At 42.7% G+C, this 27,387-nt stretch overlaps 1 protein-coding gene across 4 annotated transcripts in view; it reads left to right on the top strand.

Annotated features, from left to right (window-relative positions):
* The window catches only part of fnip1 (folliculin interacting protein 1), a gene marked incomplete at its 5' end in the record, with an annotated part of 46,195 nt that overhangs the window by 8,678 nt on the left and 10,130 nt on the right, over positions 1-27,387 (top strand). Inside the window, 10 exons of one of the 4 annotated variants that reach the window (XM_080041026.1) lie at positions 6,435-6,564; positions 12,667-12,807; positions 13,104-13,207; positions 13,537-13,611; positions 13,992-14,083; positions 15,074-15,157; positions 17,466-17,537; positions 19,138-19,273; positions 20,059-20,260; positions 21,204-21,289. In XM_080041026.1, the coding sequence (XP_079897152.1) occupies positions 6,435-6,564; positions 12,667-12,807; positions 13,104-13,207; positions 13,537-13,611; positions 13,992-14,083; positions 15,074-15,157; positions 17,466-17,537; positions 19,138-19,273; positions 20,059-20,260; positions 21,204-21,289 (1,122 nt within the window). Of the gene's footprint in view, positions 1-6,434; positions 6,565-12,666; positions 12,808-13,103; positions 13,208-13,536; positions 13,612-13,991; positions 14,084-15,073; positions 15,158-17,465; positions 17,538-19,137; positions 19,274-20,058; positions 20,261-21,203; positions 21,290-27,387 lie in introns of those variants that run through there. The other 3 variants (XM_080041025.1, XM_080041024.1, XM_080041023.1) reach the window with 3 other exon arrangements.

The raw sequence follows: 27,387 nt of genomic DNA, 5'->3' as shown, positions 1-27,387 counted from the left end.
AATATGAGTAGATATTTAACAGCAGCGCCAGCGACACAGGGTTGTAAACAAAAGTTGTTTCCATGGTTACCGCACAGCGTTTCCTCGCGGAGCCTCCCGCCGGTCCATGTCGAGTGCACAGACAGTCTCCTCCCGTCTGAAAACGCCTTTAGATGACTTAACTTAATGCCCTTAGTTCATTTTAGAGCTAGTATCCAGTCTGCCCTGCGCATATGAGGCTATAACGTGCCCAATAAACCACTCGGCCGAGTACGTGGGTACAAAATAAAGTATTAAAAAGGCACTTCCGGTCTAATGGGAATTCCCGGGATTTCCCGGGAGGAGGCCCTTTTTTCCCGGGATTTGAAAAGGGTAAATTCCGGGAATTTTCAGCAACCCTAGCATACATGTCTATTGCACCCTCCATGTGACAAATGGGACAGCTTGTCAATGTGCAGGGACTGATCTGAAACACATAGCTATACAGTTGCTATATTCAATCATCTTAAGAGTGTTGATGTATCAGTTTTGCAGTGCTGCTGTGAGATGTTCTCTTCAGTCATCACCTACAGATCGTGCTGCCCATATGGAAAGCTGATATCCTCACATGCACATTTTGTGCTCAGTGATTCCCAGTAGTAGTTTTCCCAGTAATTTCAATTTAAACGGGTAGAACTATATTGTAAAATCTAGCAAAACCTCTGCAGTGGTTGACAACAGCACAGCAGTAAAAAAGTAAAAATTAAATAGCCCAAATGTATGCAGAAACTTCAAGAAACATGTCATTGAGGATGCTAGGTTATTGCTTTCTTACTGTATTAATGTAGTCATTTATATAATTAGCGTAGCCCAGCATTTAGTGGCGGCTGATATCTGCAGCACAGATGGTACAACAAAGGATTTAAAAAAAAGAATACTATGTCGAGGCTGGAGGACAGTCTGCTGAAACTAACCGACACCTCTGTCTCACACAGCCGGATGAACGTCACACAGCCTGGGACGAGGGAATATTTATGTAACCGTCTCTCTGCCTCTGTCACACACACACACAAGAGGGAGAGTCCGGGCTCTTTAAGGTCAGCCAGCAGAATGATGTCAGACTCACTGCAGTCAGGAAACTTGACCTTTTATCAGTATGCACCTCAGCAGCAGCAGCAGCAGCTCTGGATGCTTTTGCTCCACTGTTGCAGACTTTGTGTCACTGTCTCATTAAATGTTTTTTTTTTCTTCTTATATTTCCTTACTCCAGGAATCTGAGATTATCAACATATTTTGTGGCCATTTGTATGCACTTGAAATTCCCTGTGCATTGTAGCGGATGCCTAACTTCTTGGGTGTACTCTTCATATTTCCCAAAACCTACATTTTATGTGGCCTCACTGCTAGTTGAACAACATCTTTCAATGGACAAATGAATGTTGTCAAGCTTTTTTGTGGCTGGTATTATGAGGTATTAAAGTGCTAAGCTTTCTGGAGGAGAGCATCAACTAAGAAGCTTCACTGGAGACACAACATTTATGAAGGATGTTTCTTTACTGCCAGATTATAAGGTATTGGAGAGAGGTATGTTTCGGAAGTAGTGTTACAAATTGTATCACTTTGGCAGTTCTTCTGTGAAGGCAAACGGTTAACTGATGGCTCTCTTTCCTACTTTTTTAGACTTCAAAAAGCTGCCACTTGTTACAAAGCCAGCCCCCATCTTTATGTATTGTTAAAGGAAGAAATGAAGAGGAAGTAACATCTGGGAAACTTTCAGTGTCTTGCACACGTCTGGTTTCTCTACGTCATTTGTTTCTGTGCTCGTTGTTTTGGGACTTCTTTATAAGGATGGATTTATACAATCAATTACATACATTTACACAAGTGAATTAATTGAAAAAAGAAAGATGGAAAGAAGGAGAGCGTGAACGCAAGGGAGGGGGGGGACAAAAAGAGTGGGATCACTAGACGACACACAAACAAATCCCCACTGTCACTCTCTCTTATCACGGCGCTTTGTGGCAGTCAGCACTGTCGGGGCACTCAGCATTGTCGGGGCACTTTGCTGCTGCTGCTGCTGCTGCCTCTGTACTGTCCAGCACACAGTACACACAGTGCTCCTGAGATCACCTGACAGTCTCATGCTGTTGTGTGAATTTAGTTCAACGCTATTCTTAGACCCCGCTTTGGCTGAGGGAGGAGAAGAGAGAGGAAAAAGAGAGGGATAGAGAGGGCGAGGGCTGGGGAAAGACTGGCAGACTCGCAATGATGCCCAGGTATGAGTGTCGCTAATATTTAACCAGGCTTGCGTGTGTGTGTGTGTGTGTGTGTGTGTGTGTGTGTGTGTGTGTGTGTGTGTGTGTCCTATCGGGCACCCTAGTAGTGTTGGTCAAAGGAGGTTTCAGAACAATGTTTCAGTTGTTGTTTGTGTGTCTGTTTTTAACTTCTGTCTTCTGCTCAAGTGTTGGCAACCTGTGGCTGTACCCAGCTAGACAGCACACTTTGCACGACAAGGCTGTAGTTTTTTTTAGGTGCCAGGCGTTTGCAGGGATGCTAGTGACTGATTTGAATCATTTTGAGGTCGACGTTATATAATGAAAATGAATGGCTCTGTGGTGTGAAGCGCAGCTATTGTTTGGCGGGATAAGAAAAGAACATTGTTTCATATGTGTGTTTGGATGGAGCTTTAGTTCAAAGGAAGGAGGTTTCTGTTTTACATATCTCTGATCTCAGGGCTTGATACATTACCTTTTTGTTAAGGAAGCTATGACTTGGTTTGAAGAAGTCCCTGCTTGTTGTTCTATGCTTGACATTAGACATGTTTCCAGGGCTATCTCTTGGCGATCAACAGGTTGTTCAAGGAAACAAATACATTGTAGTTTTTTGGAGTCATTTTCTTGGTTCAGACAATTGAGGTCACGGCAGTACAAGTATGTAACAGTCATGAAGTCATGTGCTGCTTTTATGAATGACTCCCCTCTCTCTTCTGTCAGCAGCGCTGTGACTGTCACAAGCTCACTGATGGAATACTTCCTCCTTTCCTCTCAGTCTGCCTTGTTGTTCTTTGAAATGCTTTTCTGTCTAGATCTCAGATGTTTCTTTTTCTCTTTTCTCTCATTGTCTCAGCTCAATTCATCAGCCTGTAAAATCTTCTTTCTCAATCAACCTTATTTCCCTTTGTTCTTTCCCAGCTTCTGTTCGTTGTGTCTGGTACTTGACACCAGCTCTTGTTGTGAACCCCGTCTTTAGTTTTCCTTATTGTCTTTTCTTTACTTTAGGACAATATGTTTGAGTCTGTTTGCTGTTGCTTGTAAAAGGGCTCTGTCTTTGTTGCCGTTTCTTTTTAGCTTTCTTTAGTGTGTGTGTGTGTGTGTGTGTGTGTGTGTGTGTGTGTGTGTGTGTGTGTGTGTGTGTGTGTGTGTGTGTGTGTGTGTGTGTGTGTGTGTGTGTGTGTGTGTGTGTGTGTGTGTGTGTGTGTGTGTGTGTGTGTGTGTGTGTGTGTGTGTGTGTGTGTGTGTGTGTGTGTGTGTGTGTGTGTGTGTGTGTGTGTGTGTGTGTGTGTGATGGTGAAAACAAAGGGAGCAGTGAACATGGGGTCAAATGATGCACATCTCCTCTAGGCTGATTTGAAAACAAACTATCAAATTTTTGAGATTTGTTGCACTGATATTTGGCCACAAAGTGAAAGGAGGACTCATTTAACTTCTGAAAAACATATTATTTTGCCCATTCAAAATTTGAGTAAAATAACAAATATTGTCTTTAAAAAAAAAGGTTAAATCACTTTTAGAGATACTTGTTATCAATTGGAGCGAGTTGAGTACTGTCATCCAAAACATACAGTGATGCACAGAAGCTGAACACAATCATTCAGTAGTTGAATTTCAAGGAGGCATGTGATGGACTAAAACCACCGCCTGATGTGTAATCTTACACACGGGTCTGTGAGCGGAATATATGGACACAGGCCCATATAATGCAACTTGAAGCCAGTTTGTAGGGCAGGCAGGAATGACATCACCCATTTAGCAGTGTGACTAACAGGTTGGGTCTAATAATAATAATAATTAGTGATTGAACAACAACAAAAAACGGGCAAATGTCTGGAATAGAACAGCCATTCAGTAACACACTCGACTGGTTGTAACTCGCTTTGAACCTATGCAAAACCTGAGTAGATGATATCTGGTTGAGTGCTTAGTTACATCTGTCACCAGCACATCACTGTATTGATTTAACGGGAGTATAAGATGACAATCAGTCAAGTCATTCATATGTAATTGATTTATGGACTGTCAATGTTACATGTCACAATCATCCTAATGAAATGTCCTGTTTCTCACAGTGGTACATCTTTATTAAGTACATGATACTAGTTGCAGAAAATCTTCCTAAAAAAGAGCCTGGGGCAGGACTCCACCATTGCCATTGACCATAAACCTTAGTGTAAACATATGTTGCATGTTTTTGCTGAGTTTGATGGAACTTGTCGCATAACATTTTCACACCTGCCTTGTTGGTTGAATCCCTGCAGCATTTACCCTTGGAGTAAATACCTATCATGTATTTGATTCTAAAATGAAAAAGTACAAAATGTATAGACTGCAACATAACGTGGTAAACAAGAAACAACAAGCACACAGGATCAGTTAGTGATATCGCAATGTTTATTTTTGTGATGGTCCATGGATGCAGGCTAACGCTCCCCGTTGACTACAGTATATTTGAGCTAAGCTAAGTAGCAATGAGCGTTAATGTTGAATTATTCCTTAAACCCATTGCATGGGGGGGGGGGGAAATACTATATATATATATACCCTTGACAATGCATCGCCTAGTGATACATCTTATGAACAACTATCCACTTTAAGCAACTGGAGATTTAATTTAAATTTAGACTTTGGTTTATGTCCATATTGGTAGGTAGGCAGACAGGATTGAATGCTAGAGTTGTGTGTCCATGCAGAAACAGTGACACAGCTGATACAATGTTGAATTAATGTTGCCCTTATGAGTCCCAGAAACAGTGAGTCTTGAATGGTTGCCTCTTAAGGCCTTTTACCTGACATATGACTTTGGTTTGACAACTTAACACCGAGCAGGTCGTAGCACATGACTCACTCTCCCCTGCTGTCCTGTATGACCCAACCATTTCGCCTCCAAGAATGCCTCTCGCACTATGACACCAATGTTTGGTAAATAGTAGCTCACATGATGGCGCATAGACATTCTCTTCCTCACACACACGTACACACCGAACCATACACCACCTCAAAGGTATTCCCTGTCCTGTCAAGGCTCACTGACCATCAATTTTTTGTGTGTGTGTGTGTGTGTGTGTGTGTGTGTGTGTGTGTGTGTGTGTGTGTGTGTGTGTGTGTGTGTGTGTGTGTGTGTGTGTGTGTGTGTGTGTGTGTGTGTGTGTGTGTGTGTGTGTGTGTGTGTGTGTGTGTGTGTGTGTGTGTGTGCTATTATGTTGGCAATTGAAATGGACTTAACTGTTCCACCAACCCATTTACTATAAACACTTGTGTTTCGGGATGCTCCTTGATCCCCAATAAAAAAGGCTATATTTAGTTCCAGCTCTGTGTCCGTCTGCGTGACCAGGCTATCTCTCAAATCGGACAGCAATCCTCTGCCATGTATCTGTCAGTCCAATCCCCTGTCATCTTTAATAGACCCTAGTAAATCAACTTGGGGGGTTGGTGGGGGGGGGGGGGGGGGGGCGAGTTTCCCCAGAAGCAGAGGGGGGCACCGGGTACCCTCCGGAGACCTGTTAGTAGTATTACCCACAGTGAGGTGTAATGCCAAAATATATGCCCTCAAATAACCAGCGTTATTAAGATGAGCTGAATGAAACTGCAGTTTGGTTTTTAAATGTCACTCAACTGTTTCCTACCATATGAAATGCACAGCCACTAGACTACTACTAAGACTGCAACAGTTTTCAAATGGAATGCCAAACATCTCCAATATGACTTTACATCTTATCCATTAACCACCTTAAGTTGTATTAAGAAAGTTTTTGTTGTCACTCAAGAATCATAATTCATAATTGGTTATGGGTAATCATTTCCTCAGTATTACTGGAGATAATAAATAAGCGATCTGCCCGTACTGTGTGTGCGCTGGAAAAAGAAGCTGCTCTTAATACACAGCTTATGAAAGCAAAGTGTGTAAACAATGGGGCCCACTGTAGCTATAGATAGCAACATACCATATGTTCATTACCACATAATACAACACAAGGCTTTATTTTGATATGAGGTGGTTTGCAGTGTGTTCAAGCTTCCAAGTAATGAATTGTGTCAGTATTCAGTGATCATTTTTATACTTTCAAAAGGTTTGTTCTGTGTATTGGTTTATTTACAGTGGACAGATTTGTATAGTATCAGCACTAGAGGTGCATCGATTGGCCTATTTTTCCCTTCCACCTTCCATCCTTTCCAATATGTCCATTCTTTCTTCCCATGCAGCTGGCCTGTGCCCCAGCTGGAGCCCAGTCAAATCAGGTTGATAGTGTACCAGGACTGCGAGAGGCGTGGCAGAAATGTCCTCTTCGACTCCAACAGCAAAAAGAGGGGCACGGAGGAAACCCCTATCACAGTGAGTCACATGTTTGTTTGTGTGTGTGTGTTGTGACATTGTAAACCTATCCTTGGTTAATTAGATGGTTATAAAGAGATGCTGTTTGTTCCAGGTCTTGTTTTGTGTGTGTGTGTAGGGCTGGGCGATATATCGAATATATTCGATATATCGCGAGATGTGCTCCAGGGGATGTATAAAATGACCCTATCGCGACCATCGAATACAAACTGGCACGTAATGTGTTTTTTTTTTAGCCGCCGCCGCCACCGGCAAACTCGCTGGTGTTCGCTTCTCTCGCTCTTTCGTGTGGCTCTCTGCCCCTCTGCCTCACATAGGCCTTTCACACCAAAATGAACCAAGAGTCAGTTCCAGGCTGGTGTTGGGGTCAGTTCAAAACTGGTTACAGCCTTATCCCAGTTATGAACCGGTTGGTTTCACATCGACCGGAGACAGCCATGGAGCCGGCAAGAGAGCAACGTCATGACGTCACTGTAAACGTGTGTGTACGTCACCCGACGCCGCTGCTCTTGTGGCTAACGCTAAAGCTACCGCTAGCTTTAAGCACAACAACAGCGGCGAATACGTCTTATTTTTACACTTGTTGGCTCTCGCTTTGCTTTCTTAAGCAAACAGGACCCATACAGCGTATTCTCGCCGGTCAATTTGATCGCTACGTTCGGTAATTATGTTATGTTTACGTCTCGTAGTAGCGGTGTTTTTAAATATGGCGGGCATGAGGTTTGAGTTGCTCTGGTTGGTCAGGATAATCCCTCCCCCAACCGTTCGCGCAAGCAGTTCTTATCAAACCCTGCTCAATCCTGGGGTATGAGTTCTCCCGGTTTTTACGGCCCGGAGCAGGCTCTCTGGCGGTGTGAAACCAAAACACTGGCTCTAACTCCGAACAAGCCCAGAACTAGCTCCGATTTTGCGGCGGTGTGAAAGGCCTAACAGACTCACATGCATTGGCAACTCACTCACTCACCCCTCCCAACCAGAGTCTCCTGGGCGCGCACCTGTGACGTAGTCTGTGCCCTGTGAGTGTTTACTTTTATCGCCATGTGAAAACAACGACGAGAGGGGGAGAAAAAAAGACGAGGGCTCTGCTCTTATGACAGCCAAACGAGCGGGTGGAGGGGGCGCGAAAGACGGCGAAGGCGGCTGTCGTTCATAGCATGGACCTTTTTTGTAGACGGGCGCTTGATAGCATAAGCGGCCGCTGTACAGAGCCTGGTCCTTATGAGAGGAAAGCGAACGAGCGCCGGGGGAGTTTTTGGTCCAACGTCACACAACCACGGCATCCCATTTAATTCTCAGCCGTATTTATTTAAATCCTCTGATTGTCTTCCAGTTTTATTTTCATTAACTAAATACAGGAGAATTAAACAATAAGGCAGGTAACAGAGGGACGATGAGCCACCTGCTGTTTGCGCTTGCATGAATCTCTCTCTCGGACTAACAGGCAGAAAACGAAACTTAACTTAGACAGGGAGCAACTGCTCTTAAAGCGACAGTAACCATTATACATGTCAGAGCCTTTTATACACATAGACTACTATTATGGATCAAAACCTGTTCTGCATTTAAAGTGTGGCTGCTATCTTCAGGGGGTTAGTGGTGATAAACAATTAGTAAGTGGTTGTAATGAGTCATAATTAGTGTTCTCAGTTTACAGATTAACAGAAGATGGAAAAAACTGTTTCCAAATAAAATAATGCTGGATCCATTGTATGGGAGTGGAAGGATGTGGAATAATCAATACAATGTGCAAACTCTTTGCCATGTGCAAGTTTCAAATTGTTTCAATAGAAAGCACTAAAGAATATAAACATGTTTCATGTAGCCTAATGCATTGTTAGTGCAGGCACATTTTGCAGGGACTATTTAAATCATATTACTGGTGTGATGTTATGCAAAAAATAAATTAAATTGAGCATTTAGGATATGCTCTAGAGGAGATTTGAAATATATCGAGATATATATCGTGTATCGAGATATAGTAAAAAAATATCGAGATATTGATTTTGGCCCATATCGCCCAGCCCTATGTGTGTGTATAAAAAGCAGGGGTCAACTGATGCACTTAGTCCTATTTTTAAAATCTGTAATATAGACTTGATAGGACAAAACCTACATATGAGAATATAAACAAAGAAAAGTTACCCTTTTCTCACTTTCCTATCCTGCCTATTAAATATACATTTAAAAAGGTTTTGAAAAGGGCAGTTGAACATTGCATTGAAATAGTTACTTTTTGTCCTATTGGAGATGGATTTTATTCATATTATTATTTGAAATAGTATCCAACGGCTTCATCAAAACTAGGTCAGTCACAATACCAGTTGAATGAGTGCTTGTTAATCGGTATGCTTTTATTTTCTCTGCAGTGTCTAAAATTACAAGCTCAACCTTCTTTTGGCTGATGCCAATATGTCTTATGATCATTTTTCCAGGGCAAAGTTGTCTTAGGGCGCACTCACACTAGTGCCGTTTGCCTGTTCCGTGCTCAGCACGATTCAGCACGATTCCTCCCCCTCCCCACTCCCCCCGCAGGCCCGTGCTCACACTGCTCGTGGCCTGGGCACACTTGCACCTTGCCTACGTCACCGTGCACGTTTAGGATTTGGAGCTTAGTCTACTTGTAGGCTATACGACTGTTTGTGAATATTTTCATCCGGCCAAATTTGCATCAAATATTCCACTTCCACATTAGAGCAACGAGAATCCTTAAGCTATTGTTTTTTTTTAAATGTAGTCTTGACGTAGGCCTAATAGGTCGCGGTGAACAGTCTCATATTTGTGCAGCACGCTGTTTATTATTAATATAACGGCCCGTCATCAGACCATATGTATCCGGATGGTTTTGTACACATCGATCGCTCCATCAAATCCAAGTCAGAACTTTTTGTATGGGCAGAGATCGTTTTTTTAAGTGTCTTTATAAAGTTTCTTGTTAAACCTTAGTGTAGGCTACTGTTTCCTTATCACCGGGCCGCGGTGTGTTGTTTTGGGTGCGTCTCCACCGCCATGCGTAAATGCAGTTATGACAGCTGACGGGAGGAAAAAGAAAAAAAATCATCTGACGAACGTGAGTAAACACGAAAACCTTTTTGCTGTGCTTTCTGAGCCGACCTAATTAGCTCTCTCCCTCTTTTATTAGCCCACACCTAGGCTTACACACACGTTAATTCTCACACATTATAGCTACAAGTCCAAGTGGTGGGCAATTCTGGTGCCGACTAGTAAGGCAGCGGACGTTAACGGACAATGCATCCTTAATAAATTCACGTCAGGAACGCCGCCTGTGCGCTTGCTTGTGCGCGTGTCATCTCATTAGCATCTGTACTTTGGCCACGGCACACCTCTCCCAGGTGTGCCGTGGCCAAGGGGCTGTTCCGTGCTGGAATACGGATGGCGTGGTCACACTAGCCAAACGTTCTAGACTTTAGTATGCTAATGAGCTTTGGCACGGGGCCGCGGCCCTAGTGTGAGTAGCCCCTTAAGGGCAGATAGCACCTCTTTAAATTCTGACACTCCGTCAAACAGGTAGTCTTATTTGCGTGTGTCTGTGAGTTCACGAGACTCAGCGTTGGCTAATTGTCAACAGACCTATTACACCTAGTGTGACCTGATGATAAAAAAGCTTTTTACCACAGCGTCTACTGCAGCCTTTATCAGGGTGTGTCCAACATGAGCTTGCCAACATGTCATTGGTCTTTTGACTGCCAGTTCTAGATGTTAGGCTTCTCTCCTTTTTCACTTTCGAACAACACGCCTAATTTTTTTCATTTTTCATTTAACTTTTATTTATCCTCGAGAGACCAATTGAGGGGTGACCCTCATTTTCAATGACGTCGAGTTCAAACAAATTCAAAGGAAAAACAACAATACATAAACAATATTCAATATTCAGAAAATACTTTCATACTGTGTGTGTGTGAACTGTGTGTTCCCGTCTGACCCTATAACCGGTTTGTTCTGTTGCTCTTCTTATCTCTAATTAATAATAATAGCATCGGCTGAAAGCCCAAGTGTAAGCAGCATTCTTTCATCCTCACATGACAGCCGAGTCACTAACTCGCTGTCTGTCTGTCTGTCTTTCCTCCTCGCTGTCTGTCTTCATCTGTCCCTCCCTAATTCTTCTGTCTCTAAATTTTTTATTAAATTTTAAATTTTATTGCTTATAAGTTTTAGTTTGTTTGTATTTTTACTACCTGTCTGCTCTCTGTATTGCCTCACCTTCTCATGTCTATCTGTCCATCTGCCTAATTATGTGATGCCTAACATCACCTTGCCGTCACACAGACACACGCTCCTGCTGTCTTGTGACACCCTGACATAAACAAGAAAAAACTCGATTGTGTGTTTGGTCAACTTTTCAACTCATACATCTGGCAATTCTGCACAGCTAGGGCTTCTATCACATGATGGCTGTTTTTTTTTGTTGTGTTTTTTCTTTTCTTTTTTTTCCGTCAAGTCAGAGAAATGCATTTAACAGAGATCAACAGCCAATGAGGAATGGAGAAACGATGAATGGGCATGATGCATGAGATGAGGGAGAGAGTTGAGAATTAAGAAAACGTAGGATTAGGAAATAAAACTATTGAATAAAAAGGGAAGGTTGGAAAGGAAGACAAATCTAATCTTGGAGAAAAAATGGATGAATTAAAGGAGAGAGAAATCTGCAGGGAATGGAGAGGAATGAAGTTAGACTGGTGGAGAGAGAGAGAGAGAGAGAGAGAGAGAGAGAGAGAGAGAGAGAGAGAGAGAGAGAGAGAGAGAGAGAGAGAGAGAGAGAGAGAGAGAGAGAGAGAGAGAGAGAGAGAGAGAGAGAGAGAGAGAGAGAGAGAGAGAGAGAGAGAGAGAGAGAGAGAGAGAGAGAGAGAGAGAGAGAGAGAGAGAGAGAGAGAGAGAGAGAGAGAGAGAGAGAGAGAGAGAGAGAGAGAGAGAGAGAGAGGAATGATTGCAGTGCAGCTTGCTCACGAGTTCCCGACAGAGTCATATGACTGAGAGTCACATGCTGCTGGCCTCTGTGTACACACCTCACACTGCAGAGAGCACGCACACACACCCATGGACACACTCAAACAGACACACACACACTCGTACACACAGGCGCGCTGAGAATCCGTGTGGCGTACGTGTGTTCTGCAAAATCGCTCATATTTATGAGAGAGGTCGAAAAAATTGGCACAGTACGCTGCATACAAACAAGTCTCTTTCTTCCTCTGTTCTCCTTCCCTCCTCATCTCACTCTGTTTCTCTTTGTCCACCCGCTCAGTTTTCCTCTTCCTTTCTCTCCCTCTCTTCCATTGGCAGTGACAGTGGTTTCAAGTGAGCCATTACCAGAGCCTAGCTAAAAGAAACACACAAAAACACACACACACACACGCACACATCCTCCATCCCCCGCTCCCCACCCTCCTACATGCATTCCTCTTGAATAGTCAGCCACGTTAAGAAGGCACATGACACAGGCTGATTGAGCTCACATTGCTTTTAGTTTGCTGTTTATACGAGTGCCTCTGGCTTAGGTTTCAAAGTTTTTAAGACCTGAACAATTCAACCTAATCTATGTGTTTTCCGATGGAGGTCACTTTCATATGGGCTGGGGGGAAATATAAAGTTTGACCTTTAGGCCAAGTGTGCTCTCAGTCAGCTTCCCTCAGTCCAATGATGGCAGTGGCTGGTATGATTTATACTCCACCAGTTGTTTATATTCACAAACGCTGTCACATCCTTTTAAAGTCAAACAGTATAACCTCAAATCAATTGTACTGTATTATATGGACATTAAATAAGGTCTAAAGGTGCTAAGGAACTTTCTGAAAATGTTTTCCTCTGATGATCATAAATGACATTTCACAACAAACGAGGGCATCGGAGCAAAGAATGCTATTTTTAATATAGTTTTTCTTAATGCCTTTGTCATGGGTACGCTCACCAAAACACTACCGCTTTTGTCCAAAGGGGGTGCAAGAATGAACACAAACAGAAAGTCCTTCTGAGCACCTTTTTTAAGTTAGTTTGACGTTTTGGGATTTTTTTTTATGATGTGATATGTATTTGCGTGAATGGCATTTGGCTTAACAATCCCCCTTGTTTTGTTTTCTCATCCCACAGAGCAGCACTGAGGCCCCGGTGAAGATGTTTGGTAAATGCTGCCAGCTCCGTCCTACAGGAGGCAGTAGCAGCTCCCTGGACAGCTCCTCCTCCTGCACCTCTGAACCCAAGGAGACCAAGGAACACGGCCTGCGCTTCCAGGTAACGCAGAGCTGACGATTCAATGTATAAGGTCCATACGTATATATTCATCTGCACCCCACCGCTTAAGCAGTTGTACAAATGGACTCCACTTATAAAGCGTTTATTTCTGTTTTTTTTTCACAGACCCAAAGCACTTTTAATTGTTTTCTACACATTCACCCAATCACACACAAATTCACCCAACCACACACACATCCATACACTGATAGCCGCCCTTGTTCAGTCTGGAGTGCTTCACTCCTAAAGGGGAAAAAAACACAACACATTTTGTGCTTTTCCTCTCTTCTCCTCAGCAGGGTTCGAGGTGTTCTTCAGATGTTGTCATGCTGGGGGAAATGATGTTTGGCTCTGTGGCTATGAGCTACAAAGGCTCCACGCTAAAAATCCATCAGATCAGGTAAGAAGAGCAGGCATGCATCAATGGCTTTCTCCTTCAAGCTAGTACTGCCGTAAACCAAACACATCCTTTGACAATAAGTTCCTTTGACATCTAGTATGGAGGTGAAATCTAATTTGCCTTTGCATTTTACCTGGCCAGTAAGTTTAGGATATATCTGGATAATTACGTGAAGGAAGTAGGAAAAGAGACATTTAATGAACAAGGAAGAAAATTATACTTTTTAAAAGGATGAGGTAGAAGAAAAGAGACATTAGGTCAGATGTGAAATGTGCATGACCTAAGGACACATGCTGATGATCTTTGTCCCTGTGCTATCGTCATGTCAGATCGCCACCTCAGCTGATGCTGAGCAAGGTGTTCACCGCCAGGACGGGAGGCAGTGTGTACGGCAGCCTCAACACGTAAGCATGCACATGTGCACGCACACTTATCAACACAGGCACACACCCTTATCACTATTATTCCTATGACAACTTCTTCCATAAACCAGCACATTCATTCTCATCTCTCCATCTTTCTCTCCGTCATAATCAGTCATGGTCTATATTCATTGTCTTCATGTCTACCATGGATACTGACAGTTCAATTGTCACGTCAGTTCTATTTTCTTTCCCTTTTTGTATTTACTCATATTTCTTTCTTTCTCTGTCTCCCTATGTGACACCTTATTTATAGTAAAAACTAAAATACAGTATATGTTCAGCCTAATTATCTTGTCTGCACGTGTTAAAGTCATCCTCACATACACCTGACAGATCTAATTGATTTTCATCTGGTGCAGATTACAGGACAGCCTGGAGTTCATTGGACAGGACGGCAACACCCTAAGGCCTGATCAAAACGCCGGGGCCAACAGTCTCCTAGGAAACATAGGTAACCATAGAAACCTAGTGCCACAGCAAACCACCAATGACACTCCTCCTGTTTCATTTCACTTTAATCGTAAATTGTAAGTCGAAAACTAAGGTGGGAAATGTTTTAGTTTTGAACATAGCCAGACACTCGGTGCACTTCCTTTTCTTCTTTAAGCTTGTACGATTACATTCAGTCAATTGTATTTAGTTTATCATGTTGCCTTAGTGCTTATAACACCTTCTTGAGAATAAGCCACACACCACAATTTAATGGAGGAATATTCACAAAATATTGTCTGTATTTTCAGCTTAATTGTAACATGAGTTTAGCCTGTTGTATAGTTTACACAGATCAAGTGCCTCGCTAGAACTGTGAGAAAGCAGCTCATTTTGGTTCTCTTTCTGGTGCTTTAACATTTGTGTCCGAATACAAACGAGGCTGCATAGACTCTGCCAACAGCTCTGCCACATCTGCTCCCCTAAACCAACCTTTGAGCGGTCTGTTTAGTCTATTTATCACTCGTGGTAAAACGTTGGTATCAAATTTCCAGATATGGTAGATTGTGTACACACACACACAATCTACAAGTCTGACCTAGAAATGGACGACAAGCTCCAAATAGTAAGAAGAATATATTTAATATTAAAGAAAATAATCCAGAACTGTTGGCAAATTCTATCCTTTTGTGCATTTTCTCTGTCGTATCCTCACAGAAAAAACAAAAGATAAACGTGTAATCTAAGTAATCTATTTGATTAGCTGTGTTTTCTGTGAGCGATACCAGTCTTCTTGTTTGTCTGTCTGACCGACCGACTGGCTTACCAGATGATGGTCATTATTTCATTCCAGACTAAAACAGCTCCTGTAACTGTTATGGTCGGACGACAGCTTTTCCTCCTTTATACTCATTCACTAACCATGGTTTTATGTTTGTTTTTTGTTGTTGTCCTTTTCCCCTCTGCCTCCCTTTCGTCTCTTCCATGTTTTTTTTTTGTTTGTGCTGCGCAGGATTTTCTCAGCTCTGCAGCCCTCGACGGGCCTTCTCTGAACAGGGCCCTCTGCGCCTCATCAAGAGCGCATCTTTCTTTTCAGGTTGGCGCTTCAAAACTGGCCATGTGTGCCGGTTGCATGCGTATGTGTGTGTGTAGTGGCGGTCTTAGTGTTATGCTTAGGCCTTTGCCTCTCAGCGACTGCATGTCTGCCTGGTGAATTCTTGCACTAGAAGTGGTAGCAGTAGTCATAGCATGCAATGTCACAGCACGTCTGCAAATAACCTGGGTCAGATAGAAGCTGCACAAACAACTCTTATTAATCCTATTCACCTAAACAACACAAACAACCACTTATTTAATAAATGAGGCATGTGTTCAACAACCTTCCATACCTATGTTTTGCTTTTTGTCAAAAGAATCCTAACATATATCAATCAGTACTATCTGACCCAGGCCTGTAGGTGTAGTATGCATGCGGAAGTGATGTGAATGGGTTCTCTTCTTTCTGCTGTCGGTGGCTGTAGCCTTAGTTAAAGTCCTTTTTAGTTCTTTCTTCTCCTTCTTTGTGTTCTTCACTCACTAACTTGTCTTTGACAGTGACCGTGATACTTGGGCAATGCATTTAGCCTCAGTTTATCCTCAGTAATTTAAGGCACTGATGTATTGTAGGCTTTTGTTTTTTAGTCCTATATTAACCCTTTACGGATGCAGATACATTTAACCTGAGCAAGCATAGACTTTCAGGAACAGCCTCGCTCACATCCATACAGTTACACATAGTAACACAGCTTGTTTTGGGCCACGGAAGAAGCTACTTAATATTTCACTTTCTCTGCAGTCCAGGCATTTAACCAGTACCACTTAAAGTAATCCCCAGATGTATCGCAACCAGTGACACCCACTTAAAACCTGTTCTTTGCAACCTAGAACCTGTGTGATTTTTATGCGTACCGACTATATAACAACACGACTGCATTGCCCATGTATCACGACTGTAAAGCAACACACTTTCCTGGTGAGCTTTTTGATCAGCTTGGTGTTTTCTATCAAGAAGAGTAAGTACTTAGGCCTGCTTTTACTGGACCGAACAATCCAGATACATACACTGCCTTTTAACGCACACGTATTCAACTTTCTTAATTCCACCATTTAATTGACTCTCTAAAAAGAAGTACATTTGACTGGCTGCAGTAATGGAATAATGAATTGTCATCCTCTTTATCATGCTGATCAGATAGCTCTTTGTTGGTAGTATTGAGTGGTTATTCCTGCTTCCCTGGGGGGGTAAAACCTCTGCCCTTGCCGTAGTGGTCGTAGATAAAGAGCCTCTCCCTGCCCTATGCTGCCTATCCACAATCCTATGAGAGGGCACCCTTAGGTTGGCATGGCATGTAGCTCCGTCAGTTATTCAATATCGGTATGGTTATAAAGCACAATGCGCCACAGGAACGCACACTCGCAGACAAAAAAAGGGTTCACGTTAACTGTTAAGTTGCTCATAAATCATCTCAACTGCACACTGAATTGCTTCCTTTGTGGTTTTCACACCTCTCTGCTACGAGAATTGTTGATATATTTCCCATTTTACTACGATGTGTTGACGAGAAGACATTTGAGAATAGGGAAGCGGGGATTTAAGATTTTGGTGTCTGTTGTAGAAAGTCACATCAAAGCTGTTGCAGTAGATAGGCTGTTGCTCACTGGTTAACTATTACAACAGTTGGGCTTCTGGTCTTATTTATTTTATGCTTGTGACACTACCTGTTTTTGGTGTTAAAAAACAAAGGGTGCACTAACGCCATGAGAATCAATCGGAAAGAGCCATTTCACAATATGAATTAGTCCCATGAATTCTTGTGTTTTTGAGGCTTATATTGCAGTGAACTCACACGTAGGAGATGTGTGGTTTAAAGGCCAGGCCTTTGCATTTTTTGTTTAAAAAAAATTCTGCATCGTTCAATATATAATTCAGACATTTTCACCCTAGTCTGTACTGTATGTTCTTTGTAAACCATTTCACATGGTGATGCACTCACTGGCCGGGCAATAAGAGGAAACGTGCCTTGTGCCACAGTTGTTAAAAGAATGATTGCAGTTCTTTGGGTAGAAGTGTAGATTGTCTTGCTATAGCTCGGTCATGGATGCAGAGGATGTGATAAGCACACACATGGATCTGACTTGGTATTGATAAGAGCATCCTTAGCATGCCCTGTGCTTTGTTTCAGGAACACATGTTCAGTGTCTCACAGGATAATTTTGTCTCTTTGTCATCCCTCTCAATTCCGGCTCTCCTTTCTTCTTCTTTATCTACCCTCTCTCGTCACCCCTTTCCTTCACCCTTTAACCCCAATCCTTCACTTTCTCTCTCTCTCTCTCTCTCTGTCCATCCTCCTCCTCCCTTTCTCCAGGCCACAGTCACCCCATGGACATGCCGGGCCGAGGGCTTTACGACGAGAGGGACAGCGGCATCGCCAGATCAGGTATGTTAAAGAGACTATAGAAGCCAAAGCCTGGATTGACCTACACAGTCGATTCAGCTTTCAGCCCCTACAGCTGAGCCTTTTGAATGGCTTTCACCTTTACTCTTGTCTAGACCAATGACGTCGATGGAACAGAGACGGTCATAGTATAATGAAATGATTGGACTATATTACACTTCAGAGTGTCACCGCCTTTTCATCTCAAACACATCACAGATTCCCACAGATGTGTTTCCATCTCTTGTCTTTCCTCCCTCCGGATTGTCCAAAACAGGAGCGATGCAGCTAATGAGTTTATTTTCTCAGGTTGACCTGCTTTTGCTTTTAACTTTCCAAGGTCAAGAGTGTGAGTGAGTTGCGCGAGCACTGGTTACTTTAAACGGGCGGTGCTAAAGACGCTATTTCACTGATGTGGTATGCGGACGCACATGCACACGATTTTCCATTCATTAATACGACCCATAGGCATTCCCCCCCAGCCCCCCTCATGGCTTAATGCTGTGTGTATGGAAAGAGAGGGTGAGAAAGGTGAGAGTTGCAGGGTGAGAGGGATAACATTCCTCTCTCCACCGCCAATGTGTCTGTTCCAAACCTGTCTTTAAAAACATTTAAAATATAGAAAATAATGCAGCGGTAAGAGTTGAGATAGGGTTGAGGAGTTCAAAGTAAGTATAGGGACAGGGACACCTTGTGCAGCCCCCTCACCCCCCCTCTACAAACACCACTATGCCCCATTGGCATGACGGGTATGAGGGGAATTGGGCTTTCTTCTCAAACCCGGGTCACATGCAGAGGATTAAATATAGCAGCTCTCAAAACCTGCAACCAGTAAATGAGCTGCTAATTTGAGCCTTGCCCGCCCTCCCATCTCTTCTCTCTCCACCCTCCCACAGCAGTTGGGGCGGAGAGCTCTGAATGTGACTCTCACACATAAATACACACAAATCTCCCAGCGTCCGTGACTCTACTCCTTTGTCATGTATTTTCTTCCTCATTCCCTTCATACTTCACACGGTCTCTTATTCGATCACCTCCTTGGAGTTATCTCTCCTTATCTCTTCAAACAGACACACACTAACACACACACACGCGCACACACACACACACACACACACACACACACACACACACACACACCCGTCTCATGGTTCATGTGACCATCGATCAGAGCCTGTAAATAACCCTATGATCAGGCTTGTATTATGTTGGAGTGGGGGTGTAAAGCCAGGTTGTCAAGCAACTGCAGCATGTGACTGTTAGCAGGCCAGCTGACATCTGATCTCGTATTAAAGCTATCCAGTTATCGAGGGCTGTGTCTGGGGAAGAGAAGTGTGTGTGTGTATGTTTTCTTTTTGTTATCCTTTGGTTTTGTGTGCTCTTTGTCAGAAGAAGAAAAGTTACTGTCTTCTAGATTTGTGTGTGTGTGTGTGTGTGTGTGTGTGTGTGTGCGCAATGTGTTGTTCAGAATGAGAAACCCTACGCACTTTTTGTCTGACTCACTCTTGTCCTTTTTTCTTTTCTGTCACCCACCTTTCCCTCTATCTGACCTCTCCTCTCCTCTCCCCTCCTCTCCTCTCCCCCTCTGTGTCTCTCCCTCTAGCTTCTCTGAGTAGCCTGTTGATCACTCCCTTCCCGTCTCCCGGCTCCTCCCTGACCAGCAGCTGTGCGTCCAGCTACCAGCGCCGATGGCTCCGCAGCCAGACTACCAGCCTGGAGAACGGTGTCTTCCCCCGATGGTGAGACAGATGAACACATGAACACATTAACACATGAACACGCCTATGCCAGGTACAACTGTAAATGCATTTTCAAAATAAAATTGCAGGGAAGAGCAACTATCAAGAGTGAAATATTTCATGCAAACATAACAGTTAAAGTGACACTCCCAGAAACACACTTTAATGACCAATCACTTTTCTTGACTGTCCAGGCCTTCTGTCAGGCGTTTGTTAAATGTCTGCTAAAACTACCAGAGAATCTAGCAGGCAGCTGGGAAAATGACACAGTCTGCTGCTATGCACAGACAGAGAGACAGACAGACAGACAGACAGACAGACAGACAGACAGACAGAAAGTTCAGCAGGGCACGGTATCCTGATACATTTCAGATACCTACACAGCCTCTTAAGCATATTTATTTTACTTTAATAGATCTGGCTTGCGTTTCCACGGCAGACAGCACCTTTACATGGGAGGCGGGGTTTATGCTGGACAGCCAGTATAAACAGTATATAATTCAGAGCCGTTGAAGGGCGCTGGCCACAAAAATCAGTGCGACACGGTTCCCTTATGTTGGTACTCTACAATGTTTGGTTGGTACTATTTTTACTATACTATATTCAAGCCTTAGTTAATCATTATTAAACTGTTTAAGTATAAGATACCCCCAACCAGTTTTGAAACTATATTTAGATTATATTTAAGGTAAGAGATAACTGTCTTCGTGGGCAAAAGTGGTAATATTCATATTGACGGTAGTAGGAGGTTGCTGTGACGTTGACTCCTATATAACCCTTAACAGGTCTGTGGAGGAGAGCTTCAACCTGTCTGATGAGAGCGGCGGGCCCAGCCTCGGCGTGGCCCGCAAGAAGAAGATTGCCATCGGGGTGATCTTCACTCTGTCTACCAACCCCGAGGAGAACAGCCGCTTCCAGGACTTCTTCTTCTCCCACTTCCCTCTCTTTGAAAGCCACATGAACAAACTCAAGAGCGCCATCGAACAGGTGAATGAATGTGTACGACTGTGTTACCATACCACAACGATGGGTTTATTTACTCCCTTTTCTGTTTTGAAGTGTTAGAGGTTTTCTTTCCGTTCATTCTTTTCAATAGGAAGGGTGACAATTTTTTCTCCCCACATTTTAATCTTTATTGACACAATTTTGTGACATTAGCATTCCAGTTGCAACAACATATCTACAAATAGAAGCTGGCAAGAAGGAAAAACAGGAGAACAAAAATGAGAAACAAACAGCTACGGAAATAACTTTGTATTCTTACAGTCTTGAATACCAGCTCATCTATCAAATATTCCAGTCCAATGTTTTCATTTTGACTCCTGTAAAGAGTAAATTTTTCCCCATTTTCTGTCGAATTGTATTTCTTGAAGTCTGAGTGTGTGTGTGTGTGTGTCAATTTCTCCCATTAAAAATATTTCTTCAACAATGGTTAGCCACTGATTTTTCGTTGGTGGTGTTTCTTATCACCAATGCCTGGTGAGGGCTTGTCTTGCTTACTAATAGCAGTAGAATTATCAAATATACATCACTATGAAGGGTGAGCATTTGAATGTGTTTGTGTTCCCGATCACCTCCCTGATTGACACTGTGGAGAGAAGCCTGTCAGTGAAATCCACTTAGCAGTGAGATGTGAGTGGTAGCCAAATGAAAACCTTACACCCGCTGGCGTAATGAACAGAGTTGCTGTCAGACTGACAAGTCAATTGTAATAGCTTTTATATCTGCGGCTCTTGTTCGCTGGCGTGTGTCATTGGCACCGTCAAAGCTCTGGATGACGTCCATAGTTACCCTCCATCTTCCCCTCTCCACCCTCCCCCTTCTCCTCTCTTCTCCCTCACAAATTCCTTGCTCCACCTTTCATCTAAATTTGCTTGTAATCTTGTTTGCCAAATATCTAAAATTGCATGTGTGTTGTGTCACTCTCAAGGCCATGAAAATGAGTCGGCGGTCAGCTGATGCCAGCCAAAGGGCCTTGGCCTACAGCCGAATGGTGGACGGACTTAACGAGTTCAGGTAAACAACACCTCACATTTACTTACTATGACCCAGAAAATAGTCTAACATCATATGACTTCTCCTTATTTATATTTAGTATGAATTACAACAATATTATTCATATGGGGCACAAACAGTTTCTCTGTGCCATGGCCAAAAACTCATTATTTCCCAGAGTACAGAAAAAGGTATCAACATCGTGCAGGGGCAGGAACAATATGACATTTAAGATACTTAAAGACATGTGGTATTTACATGATATACCTGTGCACCATAACATCTGGCACAATTTTAATTTTGATTTTAATCTATTCAAGTATTTTGCGGAGGCCTTTTATTCCAAACGTAGTTTGTTTTTGTCGTGGGTGACCAGGCATCATTTGGAGTCTCCTTTCCAAAAGTATTTTGGCGGCAGTACACTGTGTGTTTCATCTGCGGTGACATGCACTTAAAGTTTATGGGATCACATGGTGAAGTGAAGGGATTCTGTAATTCTGCTCCAGTTACTGACCTAGTGTGCTGAGGTGTCTCAGCAATAAATAAATAATGTATACTGACTGTGTCAGGATAGTATGATGCTAACCCCTGAAACACACATCCTACCTCTACTGCACGTCTGCATCTGACTTTCTTTCACCGACTGTGTAATCACACTACAGCGGCCACACATCCAACCACGGTCGAACTGCCGTCGGAGGCGGGTCTGCAGCGACGCTACACTTTACCACAAGAGGCTCGCCTATTTTTTTCTGAGAGACACGCGTCTCTCTCGGGTCTCTCTGCTTTAGCCTTTAACTGATAGAGAAATACTCTGTTGACAGTCATAATGACTTCATACCGGCAGCTTTTTCGCTGTAGTTTCACCATTTCCTGGTATGTCTCTTTCAAAATAAAACTTCCAACAAGAGAAAATGTGGCAAAAAAAAATAAAAAAGGCAATGAGGCACACGGATTACTGTCGAGACTCAATATTAATCATATGCATCATAGAATGACATGAAAGAACGTCATATTAATGGGAATTATCTATGAAAACAATGTAGAAAGACGGGGCTTTTAGAAGCAGCGCTTCAGCAGCAGCAGTTGAGACGTTCCATGTGTGGCCAAAAAAGCGTGAGAGAGAGGCCCTAAATTGCTGCATCATGCTTATTATCCAAATTTCTGGGATTGGGGTGATTTGTGCCAAAGGGCCTAGGTGAGTTATAAGTAAGTAAGTAAGTAAAATGTATTTATAAAAGCACATTTATGACAGTTTGCACTGTCCAAAGTGCTGTACATAGTGCATTCAGTAGGTAAACAATGAAGGTAAAATAACAATAACCAAAATAAAAGACGTGAAGCCCATACATCCACATAAACACAGATAGTAGTGCAGAGGTAAGATAGTTAATGGGGAGGAAACACCAGGGTGTACATATGGGTTTTGAGCCTTGATTTTAAAGGCAGAAATGTAGGGGGAATCACATTTGTCAGGTGGCAGTTGGTTCCACAAGCACGGAGCAACTAGTGCAAAGTACATTTCTGAGAGTTGTGCCAGTGGCATGGCTGTATACGCTGGTCACCAAAAGAAAGTGATTGTCTACAGTAGCTCAGAAGAGAGTGACATCTCAATTCCACTTAACGACACCACTGATGAGAGTTCAGATGGCCAGAAAGATGGTGACTTTGTCATTGTGAGCTTTGCAGGTAAAACCATTAGATCTGCTAGGCCTTGTTTAAGAAAATTGTCCTTCAATCTTTGTCAACTATTTACTTTATTTACTTTAAATACACCTTAAATAAGTGATTGTCTAATGGATTTGTCTTGCATTACAGTTTATGAGATATATAGCAATGGCACAATTTACCCCATGGTATTCTCTCCAACCGCACAACTTACACCACACCGGGGGCAAGTTGTGCAACAAGACAACTTTTTTTACGAAAGCTATATTTCTTCAACAGTTTATTCCAGATCCAAAGTTTTTATTGCCAGGGATGCACAACACCCTGAAATATATGTACATATTTGAGTTGGAGACTTTACTGTCAAGGCCTTACTTTAAAGTCACTTTGAGTGAAAAGTTGCACAACTTAGGCCACTCTCCCCTACTGTATGTCCATTATTTGTCCCTTTTTCAAACAAACATATTTTTAAAATATAGATAATAACCTAAGCCCAGTAAGAGATGTTGAAATATGTTTCAGGTAAAAAAAAGGGAGTAACACGGTGTTCTCTACCTGCCTTGAGCAAACCATAGATGTTGCATTGTAACTGCAGTGTATGCTGGGAGTTCTTGCCTCAGGGCTGTGGTTGTGCTTACGGAAGCTTATTTGACAGAAGATTAGGAAGCTACCACTTACTTCTCAGCTCTGCATGGAAACTCTCATGTTGTTGTATTTAATCATTATTTTTAATGACATGATATATGAAATCGTAAATCTGTTCTAGTTAGGTTCCAACATTGTGCTTGTTTGCATGTGTGTACGGGTGGGACGTGCTTGTCAGTACTGTATGACACACTATATTGGTACTCATAAAATGCACAAACATTTTGTGTGTGTGTGTGCACGCATGCCTATCTCCACAACTACTTTCACTTGCCACACACACACACACTCTGGCAGGCAATTCCCTCTCTGAGGTCCCCTTATTGCTGCAGTCATATGCCTGCCACAGCAACCCAAGCCTGCTGAGTGGCAACCCTATCTACCCCAGTCGTTGGCCACGGGCACCAGAATAGTAAATAATATGTGAGTTCAAGCAAAGGGAACACTATTTCCCGGGACAAACAAATTATCTGTAAAATCTCACCTTCAGGCAGCGGCTAAATATAAGTGTAGCCACCTTTGCCATTAGGGGTTTTGACTTCATGGAACATTACAGAAGGAAACTTGAAGAAATGCCTTTTCAATGATGATGCTTTGACGTAGTTTGAGGCTGGGCACAAACGCATACTCACACATGCTGCCAAAGATAAGCCGGGCACTTAGCAGAGGCATGTGTGCATCAAAGTGACACCAGCCTACGTTAGAGTTACGTTAGGGTTTGCCGTCATAGTGCAGAGAGAAGCTACTTAACACACTAGAGTTATTATTCCCATTTTACCACACATGCATGCCAAAGAAGTGAACTTTTCCTTCTCTGAAGCACCCTGGAAAAAAGCATGCACCAGATAGCACCCAGTTGTTAATGCAACACTTATGCCCAACATGTTAGTTTTTGTGTCCTTTTATGGCGATTAGTGCAATAAAACAAAAGCCAACCAAACATTAACTGAACAGCAGTTAAAATCCACCCTGCACAATTTAGAATGCAGAAATAAACATTATTTTTATTTTAAACTTCTGATTAGAGTGGTAATTGTGGGGGCGGGACCTAATAAGCCTTTGGCTTCTCCTGCCACCCTTCGGACGATAACACAAAGTAATATGTATGAATATGCAAAGAGAAAATTGTGTATTGTGTGTAATTGTCCGGAAGAATAATAAATAAATAAATAAATAAATCCGTAATACTGGCAAACGAGACCATCGGTGAAAATAACGCTATTCTTATATTGTTATTTGCTCAGGTCTGATTTCCGTGGAAGACAAAACAACAGCAGGCAGCCCGGAGTGTTTATGAACAGTACTAAATCAAAGTTTACTGCTTCACCATGGTCATATTACTCTTATTATTCTGACATAGTCACATATAAATACATTGCATCATTGCAATGCAGCCTGTGGTCTCTTTTACTCGCTACCTAAACAAATTCATGCATTGCGGGCACACGCTTGGGGGGGGGGGGAGGGCTGGTGTTGTCAAAACACTACCGCTTATGTCCAAAGGTGCCGCTAGACAAAAACTGAAAGTTCCTTTTTGCCACTTTAATATTATTCTGACTCAAAGTACATTGTTTGCATGAATGTGTTAAAGGGGTAGTTCATTATTTTAGACATAGGGCCTTATTCCCAAGTTAGCCTTGGTGTTCTTTATCAGTGGAGACAGTTTTCAACACATTTAATTCAGTCCTTCTAGTTGCAGAGTGCGCTCGTGCTAAGCTAGCGCACGGCATCGGGGGGATACCTAGCCTGCTACTAAAACAGTCTTACCCACTCCACAGTACACCCGAGGCCAATCAATTATAACGCCAGACTATCGATGTAAATGTCTGTGTTGATAGAATCATTTTAGAAATAAAACCAACCTCGCATCGCATGAATTATCGCATTTTGAGGGACTACTTTCTTAGCAGCAGCGGACTTTTACTTTGCTGTGTAACCGAATAACTACAGCAGAAAGTAAACAGAGCAGCGTGGGACAGAAACTGAAACTGCACTGCCACCAGTCTACCGTCATTCTGTCCCGGTTCTCTGCTGCAGCTCCAGCGGGGGCTGTCTCTACAGACGCTCTTTCTCTTTCTGCCCTTTGAGCATCCCTCTCAATTCTTCATCAGTGTATTCCGGCTCGTACAGGTACGGTTCATTGGATACAACAAATTCCTCATAATCGTCTTCAAAAGCAGACGCATTGGTAAGTCCTCCAAACGTGGCCATATCTTGTTTATTGCATGGGCTAATACAACTCCTTTGTGCACTGTACTCTGCGTCTGTAAGACAGCAGCAGGTAAACAAATTATTATAGAGCCTGTAACCTAGGTATTAGTCCGCCGCTGCCGCAGCCTACAAGGAATAAAGTCCCTCAAAATGCAATATGCGAGGTTGGTTTTATTTCTAAAATTATTCTATCAACACAGACATTTACATCGATAGTCTGGCGTTATAATTGATTGGCCTCGGGTGTACTGTGGAGTGGGTAAGACTGTTTTAGTAGCAGGCTAGGTATCCCCCCGATGCCGTGCGCTAGCTTAGCACGAGCGCACTCTGCAACTAGAAGGACTGAATTAAATGTGTTGAAAACTGTCTCCACTGATAAAGAACACCAAGGCTAACTTGGGAATAAGGCCCTATGTCTAAAATCCTGAACTACCCCTTTAATATATGATATATACACAATGATAAGGATGCTAAAAGTGCAGTTTGACCTCAAATTGTGATTTGTTATTGGAACCAGAATATGTTGATGACCATAACTGCAAATATATAACTTACTATATGTATAAGGCTCTTTTATATCGGCTTAGTTAAACACAGCACAGCTTAAAACCAAAAGCTATACAAGAGGTCAGACATGTTTGATATGCTGCCCCTCCAATAGAGAGGTAATATAAATCTGGCTCTACTGCGTGACATATCAGTTTAATTTCACATGCTCTTTAAAGTTCACCCTAAACAGCTGCTGTGGAGAGGCTGAGAGACTAAATCTCCCGCTCATCTCGTCCTGGCTCTGCCTCAGACCTTTGCCCTCTGGGGAGCCATCAGTAGGTGACTGTACACCAGACACACACGGGTCAAGTGGTGCTTATAAAAAGGCCCTGGATAAGTCTGCCCGTTTCTAACACATGAGTGAATGGAGCATCATTAGCTCCCTTTAATGCTGCAGTTAAAAATGACGGATCCTATCTGCTGCTGTGGTGACAGCTAGATGTAAAGAGAGTGGGAGACATGTTCTGGATGTGCTGATTTATGAGCCACATCAAATCCATTCAGGTTTACCCTGCTATGACCACACAATACTGACTTTATTAATGATTCATCCGCAATAATTTGATTATTCAAGCTCAGGTTATCTAATGCAGGGATCACTGAATGTTAACTGTAAGTTTCTTATGCATTAGTTCACCTGCAAAGCCTTCATTTATTGATTCATTTATTAGAGGTGGTGCAAGTTTAACACATTTAGCAGTTTCTAAGAAAAACTAAGTCAATGAAGCAATTTCTTCAGGATGTGGAACTTCTGTCATTCTGTTGATGTCAATATTCAGAGTAACACACAACATGAAACGGTTTATTCAAAAAATGTTGCAACAACTGTACCCAAATGCAGTTCAATTTAGTAGCTTCCCCTTTTCTCACCCAGTTGATCACTTCTTCTTATAAACCCGTGAATGTATACCCTCCCAGGTTTTCTTTGGAAAAGTACATCAACCTAAAATAGCTCCTTTACTGGAATCCTGGAGTCCTGTGTGAAGGTTGCTCTGCTGTGTGTGACACCTGCACTTTCTCTCAGCACACAGCCTGTCTGCATCTTC

This window comes from Ammodytes marinus, assembly GCF_949987685.1.
Source record: "Ammodytes marinus genome assembly, chromosome: 14".
Lineage (NCBI taxonomy): Eukaryota > Metazoa > Chordata > Actinopteri > Uranoscopiformes > Ammodytidae > Ammodytes > Ammodytes marinus.
This window is presented reverse-complemented; position numbering and strand designations above follow the sequence as displayed.